This window comes from Loxodonta africana, chromosome 3, assembly GCF_030014295.1.
Source record: "Loxodonta africana isolate mLoxAfr1 chromosome 3, mLoxAfr1.hap2, whole genome shotgun sequence".
In the NCBI taxonomy this organism is placed as follows: Eukaryota; Metazoa; Chordata; class Mammalia; order Proboscidea; family Elephantidae; genus Loxodonta; species Loxodonta africana.
In genome coordinates this window covers 19,747,239-19,757,593 of record NC_087344.1, presented here as the reverse complement: position 1 = coordinate 19,757,593, position 10,355 = coordinate 19,747,239, and the positions used below count along the sequence as shown (strand labels likewise).

Here is a 10,355-nt window from a genome sequence, read left to right as displayed (position 1 = left end):
AACACTTAAACACTGCTTGTGGGAATGTAAAATGGTACAACCACTTTGGAAATCAATTGGGTGCTTCCTTAAAAAGCTAGACATAGAACTACCATACGATCCAGCAATCTTACTCCTTGGAATATATCCTAGAGAAATAAGAGCCTTCACACAAACAGATATATGCACACTCATGTTCATTGCAGCACTGTTTATGATAGCAAAAAGATGAAGGCAACCAAGGTGCCCATCAACACATGAATGGATAAATAAATTATGGTATATTCACACAATATACTAGGCATCGAAAAAGAACAGTGAGGAATCTGTGAAACATTTCATAACATGCAGGAATCTGGAAAGCGTTATGCTGAGTGAAATTAGTCAGTTGCAAAAGGACAAACATTGTATTAAAAAAAAAGACCACTAATATAAGAACTCAAGAAATAGTTTAAACAGAGAAGAAAATATTCTTTGATGGTTACGAGACGGGAGAGGGAGGGAAGGAGGGAAAGGGGTATTCACTAATTAGACAGTAGATAAGAACTACTTAAGGTGATGAGAAAGACAACACACAATACAGGTGAAGTCAGCACAACCAGACTAAACGAAAAGCAAAGAAGTTTCTGGAATAAACTGAAAGTTTCGAAGGCCATTGTAGCAGGGGTCGGGGTTTGGGGACCATGGTTTCAGGGGACATCTAAGTCAACTGGCATAATAAAATCTATTAAGAAAACATTCTGCATCCCACCTTGGAGAGAGGCGTCTGGGGTCTTAAACACTAGCAAGTGGCCATCTAAGATGCATCAATTGGTCTTAACCCACCTGGATAAAAGGAGAATGAAGAATACAAAGGACACAAGGTAACTATGAGCCCAAGAGACAGAAAGGGTCACATAAACCAGAGACTACATCAGCCTGAGACCAGAAGAGTTAGATGGTCCCAGACTACAACCAATGACTGCCCTGACAGGGAACACAACAGAGAACCCCTGAGGGAGCAGGACAGCAGTGGGATGTAGACCCCAAATTCTCATAAAAAGACCAGACTTAATGGTCTGCCTGAGACTGGAAGGACCCCGGTGGTCATGGCCCCCAGACCTTCTGTTGGTCCAGGACAGGAACCATTCCCAAAGCCAACTCTTCAGACATGGATTGGACTGGACAATGGGTTGGAGAGGGATGCTGGTGAGGAGTGAGCTTCTTGGATCAGGTGGACACTTGAGACTATGTTGGCCTCTCCTCCCTGGAGGAAAGATGAGAGGGTAGAGAGGGTTAGAAGCTAGAAAAATGGTCACGAAAAGAGAGAGTGGAGGGAGGGAGCGGGTTGTCTCATTAGAGGGAGACCAATTGGGAGTATGTAGCAAGGTGTATATAAGTTTTTGTGTGAGAGGCTGACTTGGTTTGTAAACTTTCACTTAAAGCACAATAAAAATTAAAAAAAAAAAGAAGTTTCTCAAGGACCTTCTCCTCTGAAATGTAATTGCAAGGAATATCATATCCTTACCTCTCAGTTTCCTGGTAAGGTTTTAACATAACTTTAGGTGTCTTGGCATAAAGACATTGGAAAATTAGTAATTTTATCTTGAAGAGATGAAAGTAATGAGTTGTATACTCCTGGCTATACAAAGGGTCAGTTACCTTGCTGACTTTGTAATCTCTTTAGTGGATTTCCTGTGATGCATCACATTCTGGTTTAATGCTTACGCAATAATAAAACTTACCTTTCTCTTAAAAGAGAGAGAGATGCAAATAATCAATACCACTGAACTACACATGTAAAAATTGTTGAATTGGCAAATGTTTTGTTGTGTATATTTTTACCACAGAGAGAGAGAGATGCAAAGAGAGAATAGACACGGACAGAAGAGAAGTTAATGTGACTATAGAGGCAGAAATTGGCATAATATGGTCACAAACCAAGGAAAACCTGAAGCCACCAGAAGTTCGAAAAGGCAGTGAATGGATTTGCCCATAGAGTCTCCGGAGAGTGTGTGACTGTGCACACACCTTGATTTCTGCACTGTGAAACTGATTTCAAACTCATGGCCTTCAGAACTGTAAGAGAATACATTTCTGTTGTTTTGTGCCACCAAGTTTCTGGCCATGTAGTTAATACAGCAGCCAGAAGAAACTAATGTACTTCACTTTCAGTGTTATACATTATTGTAGTTTTTATCCTACTTCACTGGCCACTAGCCTCCTTTGATGTGTCCTCCTCATCTTTCCAACCTCAAGCCATGGAGGGCCTTAAGGCTCACTCCTAATCCTCTTTGCTCCAGCTACCCTGACTCTTTTGCAATAGCATCCAGACCCATGGCCTTAAAAGTCATCTGCACTCCAACGACTCCAAAATTTTTGTTTCCAGAGAGGAACACTCCCCTAAATTTCAGACTGGAATACCCAGCTTCCTACTTGACTTCTCAAGTGGATGCCTCACAGGTACCTCAAACTCAACTCTCTCCAAACTACAACCTTGATATTAAACTTCCAAATATATTTGCCTACAGTCTTTCCTATCACAGTTAATGGGAACTCCACTCTTTTAGATGCTGAGCAGTTTTCTCACACCAAGCATTGTCTTTGAATTCTCTTTTTTTATACCATGTGCCCATTCTTTCAAAAGAAAAACATATCTAGAATCCTACCAAATCTCACCACCTCCACTGTTATCACCATTGTCCTGTTGTTGTTGTTGTTAGGTGCCATCGAGTTGGTTTCAACTCATAGCGACCCTATGCACAACAGAACGAAACACTGCCTGGTCCTGCACCATCCTTACAATCATTGTTATGGTTGAGCTCATTGTTGCAGCCACTGTGTCAATCCACCTTGTTGGGCCCCCTAGGTTGGAAGGTACTCAAAAGATGACTGGGGAAGAGCTGCCTCCTCAAAGTAGAGTTGACCTTAATGACGTGGATGGAGTAAAGCTTTCAGGACCTTCATTTGCTGATGTGGCATGACTCAAAATGAGAAGAAACAGCAGCAAACATCCATTAATAATTGCAACCTGGAATGTAAGAAGTATGAAACTAGGAAAATTGGAAATGATCAAAAAGGAAATGGAATGCATAAACATCGATATCCTAGGCATTAGTGAGCTGAAATGGACTGGTATTGGCCATTTTGAATTGGACAGTCATATAGTCTACTATGCTGGGAATGACAACTCAAAGAGGAATGGTGTTGCATTCATCATCAAAAAGAATGTTTCAAGATCTATCCTGAAGTACAACGCTGTCAGTGATAGGATAATATCTGTACGCCTACAAGGAAGAAGTGTTAATACGACTATTATTCAAATTTGCGCACCAACCACTAGGGCCAAAGATGAAGAAATAAAAGAATTTTATCAGCTGCTTCAGTCTGAAATGGATCGAACATGCAATCAAGATGCATTGATAATTACTGGTGATTGGAATGAGAAAGGTAGAAACAAAGAAGAAGAATCAGTAGTTGGAAAATATGGCCTTGGTGATAGAAACAATGCCGGAGATGGAATGATAGAATTTTGCAAGACCAACGACTTCTTCATTGCAAATACCTTCTTTCACCAACATAAACGACGACTATACACGTGAACCTCGCCAGATGGAACACACAGAAATCAAATTGACTACATCTGTGGAAAGAGACGATGGAAAAGCTCAATATCATCAGTCAGAACAAAGCCAGGGGCCAGCTGTGAAAAAGACCATCAATTACTCATATGCAAGTTCAAGCTGAAACTGAAGAAAATCAGAGCAAGTCCACCATAGTCCTAGCCACCAACACTTTAGGATTATTACAAAGTGACTAAACGTAGTACCCTGCATCTGCCCTTGCCATCAGGAGACTGTTCCAATAATCGGCCTGTCACTGAATCTTTGATCTCATCTTTTCTATTCTCCACGTTACTCATTACATTACAACCGTCCTGGCCTCTGTGTGATCTGATTATTGATTTTTTTCTGGATTATTGTTTTGGTTGGTTATCATTTTAGCATTGCTTTTCTTCATAATTATTTAAATTAGAACATACAGATTCTATTTAAATGGGGAGATTCCCTCCCTTCTGTGTTTTCTCATCTATATGCTCACTCTTTATTGTCAGACAGGTTCACAGAGGCCTAGCCAATCATCACTGTCTAAGTCTGAATTTCATTCCTTGACTCCCCCCAGCTCAATAATATTGAGGCTATCACAAATCCAGCCACCATGCTAAAAGGTAGCTTGGTTTATCTTCTCCTTGGAGGTTTTCTGAAACTTTCAGCTCATCTAAGTCCATAGTCATGGATCCAGTCAGTGTCCACAACTCTTGTATTCATCTACATATTTCCAATAAAGACATTCTATCTCTGCCCTTGGCTTCAACGCCACATATTTTTCTAGAACATTTAGTCCTCATTAACTGAAAGAGTAAATTGCAGCTAAAACTTCTAACTATGGACATAAATTCTTGGCTCAGCTTACTCATCATTTTATATTTGAGTTCCTTTTATGGTACCTGGAAAACTTAACTTGTATTTTTATATTTCAGGTCTTTCTGTGGTAATGGAAATTTTTCTTTTCTTTTTTTTTTTTTTTTTTTGAGACCAGCTATATTTTCTTCTAGTTTATGTATTATTTCATGTATTTGAAGTGAATAGCAAAGAATGACAACACAATATCATCTTCTCAACTTAGTTTTCATAAAAGATATGAAGAAAACTCTATATTAAGGAAGTTTATATAGAAATAGCTAGATGTGGTAAAATAAATTAATAAACACAAAAATGTTGAGTTCATTAAAGGTAAAAGACTTTTAAGTAGACTCTAAATGGAGCACCATCACCTATTAAATATTGGCAGTTATCTAACTAAATCTACCGAGAGTATGAATGCACCTGTATCCTAGTTCCTAGCCAAAGACATTGTGATTTCTCACAACTCCATTAAAAATCAAGAGCCAAAATATCAAGCCAACCTCCACTTACATGAAGAAAAATGTACACTGAAACAATTGTGATGAAACTGGAAACACTGGTTATGGAAACGGAAACATCAAAAGGGAGTCTATCTCCAGTGATCACAGTCAGAATTGACCACAGAGAAGAGCTTAGAACATGCTGTATATAAAATATACAAAATGATACAGTAAGGTTCAGGGAACAACGACTCTCAGAAAGAAAAAAACACTACTTTCATTTTACACTATCTTAACTCTATTTATAAATATATTATGTTGTTATGCTGTTAGGTGCCACGGAATCAGTCCTGACTCACAGTGACAGTATGTACTACAGAAGGGAGCACTGCCCAGGCATGTGGCATCCCCACAATCCTTGCTATGCTTGAGCCCATCATTGCAGCCACTGTGTCAATTCGTCTTGTTGAGGGTCTTCCTCTCTTTTGCTGACCCTCTACCAAGCATGATGTCCTTCTCCAGGAACTGGTTACTCCTGATAACTTGTCCAATGTACTTGATATTAAGTCACACCATCCTAGCTTCTAAGAAGCATTCTGGCTCTAATTCTTCCAAGACAGATTTGTTCGTTCTTCTGGCAGTCCATGTTATATTCAATATTCTTTTCCTTACCATAATTCAAAGACATCAATTCTTCTTAGGTCTACCTTATTCACTGTCCAACTTTCACGTTCATATGAGGCAATTGAAAATACCATGGCTTGGGTCAGGGACACCTTAGTCCTCAACCTAACATCTTTGCTTTCAGCAGTTTGAAGAGATCATTTGCAGCAGATTTGCCCAACGCAATTTGTCATTTGGTTTCTAGACTGCTGCTTTCATGGGTGTTGATAAATATATTATAACCATATACATAACTATATCTTCACACGTAAAACAGGAGTCAAGGTCCTAATGCAACTGGTAAGATAGAGTTGCTGTCAAGTTGTGTTAAAAAAAAGAAAAAAAGAAGACGACTGGAATCCAGTTGGAGAAGGCTTTTGTGTCCATGTGTGCACGTTGTTGACACGGAGGTTAGCAGGAACAGAGAGAAAAATGGCATGATCTTACAGGAGCAAGGAATCAGCCATCCTGAATTTCACATTTTAAAGCCTTAGTCTTTCAGGATTTTCACTGTCCTGGGATCAGAATGACAATAAAAGTGCTCAGTTAATGAGGAGCTTTGGATATTGAGCCCCCAGGGATACAGAGACTGCAAATAGTCTGCCTGTGACCACCTCACTCAACATCCCTCCCCCAGGCAGGGAGCAGCACACCCGAGACTCCACCCACAGATAACCCTGAAGCCCAGGAGCCAGGTGACCCACTCAATCTCTCTGCCTTTCCTCAGAACACATCCTCCACCTTCACCATCCAGGGGATTTATCAACATCATTCTACAGCCACGTCAGCCAGGTAACTTAAAATTGCTTAGTTATTGTTTGGAAATAAGGACAGGTGTTTTACCTCATGCTCATTCCCGGGAAACTGTGTTGACAGTACATGCATGAAATGATTGAACTCAAGTTTCCCATGGACTCCTGCCTGTCTTCTCTCGTCCTGACATGTTTCCTTCTATCTTTGCACCAGTCCCAAGAAGCTCCAATTCTACCAGTCTCTAATTCTGTCTCTACAATGGTAAAGACCGTTTTCCTCCTGAACAGAAATCGCCCCTTCTCCAACATGATGACTGTGATAAAATTCTGTGATATTTTCTTGCATTCTTATGGTGATGAAATAGGGTTATCAGGTTTGCCTTATCTACCCACCCCTGGTTCTTAAAACACATTTGTATTATTGCTATCACCTGGCTCTAATCTCTGGGGGGAAGAAACGTGAAGTCTGCAAGAGACACTTCAGAGTGCCTCCCTCTTCTGTTTTTCTCTATAATATTACCAAATTTTTGAAGAAAATAATTTTACTGATGCTTCTTGTCTGGGAGGACGCATTTTTCTTTGTAAAGATGGATCTTTCCTTGGAGTAAACGTGCCCATCCAGACCTTGTTAGAATATGCCCCTTGGGCTGGAAATCTAGGCCCACAATGAAGTCCACAGGGGCCCTGTTGTTTTTGTTAGCTGCCAGTGAGTGGACCCTTGACACATGGCAACTCCTGCTCAGCAGAACCAAAAGCTGCCACGTCCCATGCCATCCTCATACTTGGTTGTGAATTGAACCATTTTAATACACAGAGTTTTTATTGGCTAATCTTCAGAAATAGGTTACCAGGCCTTTCTTCCTATAAAATTACAAAATATTTAAAATGATCGTAAGAACTCAGATAGTGTAAAAAAAAAAAAAATGAGCTCCTTATCAACACTTTGTAGAATAAATAAATGTTGATGCTCAGCTATTGATCAAATTCACATGTTTTTTGTTGAATAATCAAATAATATGCACCAGGTGACACCAACTTTCTATTCTTCTCAATTTCTCATGACCCTGCCCTAGGTGCTGTTTACCTTTGGTGATGCAGCTACTGCTGGTATAGGGACCACGCACTTGATTGTCTTGTCACCTGATCTGTTCCATCAGATTCATCAACAGTATGAAACCTAAAAACCAAACAAGTTTTTCTGGATTCCTTCTCCTGGCACTGACAGAGAATCTGGAACTGCAACCCCTTCTTTTTGCCCTGTTTCTGTTCATATATCTGGTCACTGTCCTGGGGAACCTGCTCATCATCCTGGCTGTCAGCTTTGACCCTCACCTCCACACCCCCATGTATTTCTTTCTTGCCAATCTGTCCTTCACTGACATGTGTTTCAGCACCACCACAATCCCAAAAATGCTGGTGAATCTCCAAACACAGAATCAGAGCATCACGTATGCAGGCTGCCTCACCCAGGTCTGCTTTGTCTTGGTTTTTGCTAGTTTGGAAAGTTTTCTCCTGGGAGTAATGGCCTATGACCGCTACGCGGCCATTTGTCACCCGCTGATATACACAGCCATCATGAACCCCCGCCTCTGTGGTCTGCTGATTCTACTCTCCTTGTCCATTACCACTGTGGATGCCTTGATCCACAGTCTGATAGTGTTGAACCTATCTTTCTGCACAGATCGGGCAATTCCCTACTTCTTCTGTGAAGTTGTTCAGATCATCAAGATTGCCTGTTCTGATACCCTTCTCAATAGCACCTTCTTATATTTGGCAGCTACCATACTAGGTGGTGTTCCTCTCTCTGGAATCATTTTCTCTTATACTCAAATTGTCTCCTCCATTTTGAGAATGCCTTCAGCAGGTGGAAAGTATAAGGCTTTCTCCACCTGTGGGTCCCACCTCTCCGTTGTTTCTTTGTTCTATGGAACAGGCTTAGGTACGTGTGTTAGTGCTGCATTTACACACTCTTCCAGGAAGACTGCAGTAGCTTCAATGATGTACACTGTGGTCACTCCCATGATGAACCCCTTTATCTACAGCTTGAGAAACAGGGACATGAAGGGAGCCTTGAAGAACATTTTCAAGTGCATACCTGCTTTTCAGTGATTAAATTATCTGCTTTGGGCCTGGCTTTCTAGTTTGCATCAAAGCGAAAAAATACTTATGAGCTAGAATCCCCGACTCTCTTTTAACCAGGTTATTCTAAAATGACAAAATAACATAATGGCTAAGCAGCTAAGAAATCATATGACACATGGCATTGGGCAAATCTGCTGCAAAAGACCTCTTTAAAGTGTTGAAAAGCAAAGATATTACCTTGACGAGTAAGATGCACCTGACCCAAGCCATGGTGTTTTCAGTCCCCTTCTATGCATGTGAAAGCAGGAGGATGAATAAGGAAGACCAAAGAAGAATCAATGTCTTTGTATTGTGTTGTTTGAGAAGAATATTGACTATATCATGGACTACCAAAAGAAGGAACAAATCTGTCTTGGAAGAAGTACAATCAGAATGCTCCTTAGAAGCAAGGATAGCGAGACTACGTCTCACACACTTTGAACATGTTATCAGGAGAGATCAGTCTCTCGGGAAGGACAGCATGCTTGGTAAAGTAGCGGGTCAACAAAAATGAGGAAGACCCTCAGTGAGATGGATTGACACAGTGGCTATCACAATGGACTTAAGCATACCAAGGATTGTGAGGATGACTCAGGACCAGGCCATGTTTTGTTCTGTTGTACATAGGGTAGCTATGAGTCTGAACTACTCGGCGGCACCTAACAACAACAATAACAAGTGCATTTCAACTTGGGATTGGGCCCTGACTCTGCTCCTTGTGTAACCTCGGTTTCTTTCTTTCTTTCTTTTTTTTTTTTTTAGTCAAGTTCTATAGAAGCAGTGCCTGAGGCAGGTGTTTTGTTATGTGACTTTAGGGGGCAGCAGAAGGGAAGTGGGTGGAGGTGAGGAGGGCCGGAAAAAGGAAAAAGTAAGGCTGTAGGAATAGCCAGAGACTACCTACAGTTTGATCCCAAGGATAAAGCCATGTGAATGAAAACCTAGACTTAGTCCCAATGTGAGGGATGGGAGCTTACTTTTCATGCCCTGATTAGTAGTTACTGAGACACGTCACTGGTAAATTGTATGTGTCCAGGGTGACATCAGCATTCACTGTATTCAGTTTCATTATGTATAAAATGATCATATTAGATGGTCTCAGGACTTCAGAAGATTGTGAAATACCTGAACCTTTTCAGTAAAATAGGCTTCGGTTCAAAAGGAAATATAAACTCTACTCTAACATGCTTTCATTACAAGGACTTCATTACAAGGACTTGAGAGTTAGAGAATGTACAAAAACAGGAGAGTAGGGCTTCATTCAGTCTCCTACAAGGTGGCTCCATCCTAGGATGGCTGCAACAGATCCAGGCTTCATATCCACACATGATGCTCTGAGACGCAAAACTGACCTTCTCTGGGCCTATTGTTAATAGAGGTCTATTGTTAATAGACGTTTCCATGGAGTCATACAGAAGACATCTCCTCCTGTCTCATCACTTTGAATAGCATCATACATCCCTTCCTCATCAAATTTCTGGTATGGGGAAAAGCAAGTACTATGACAGGCTCAGACTGACCATGCAGATTGTATTTCCTGTTGGGAAGTGAACCCCTGCAACCACTAATATCACTTAAACAACAGCTGGCACATAATTCTCAGTACAATCCAACTGGGATCATTGTGTACATGTCACCATTATTTATAAGGCTTGTTATTCCTTACTCTCAAACATTTCTACCACTTAATTCAGCAGTTTTATTAGTTTACCTTTAATGTAATATCTTTCAGTAGGTTTTACTAGTCTTGATAATATAATCAAATGAATAATTATTCAGTAGGCTAGGTAAGGTTGATAATTGTCATGGATTGAATTGTGTCCCCTCAAAATAACTGTCAACTTGGCTAGGTCATGTTTCCCAGTATTGTATGATTATCTACCATTTTGTCATCTAAAGTGATTTTCCTATGTGTTGTAAATCCTATTAACATGATGTTAATGAGAGGGATTAGGAGC

The 10,355-nt window shown here is 40.5% G+C and overlaps 1 protein-coding gene across 1 annotated transcript; it reads left to right on the top strand.

Annotated features, from left to right (window-relative positions):
• Positions 1–6,556: 6,556 nt before the first annotated feature.
• LOC100659605 (olfactory receptor 7G2-like) lies at positions 6,557–9,582 on the top strand. Its single transcript, XM_003423453.3, has one exon. It carries the CDS (start codon positions 7,450–7,452, stop codon positions 8,386–8,388), a length of 939 nt encoding a protein of 312 aa, XP_003423501.2. The 5' UTR covers positions 6,557–7,449; the 3' UTR covers positions 8,389–9,582.
• Positions 9,583–10,355: the final 773 nt, after the last annotated feature.

What these genes read in the sequence shown, in the direction of transcription:
- LOC100659605 (XM_003423453.3), top strand. Translation starts at nt 7,450, where the DNA reads ATGAAACCTAAAAACCAAACAAGTTTTTCTGGATTCCTTCTCCTGGCA.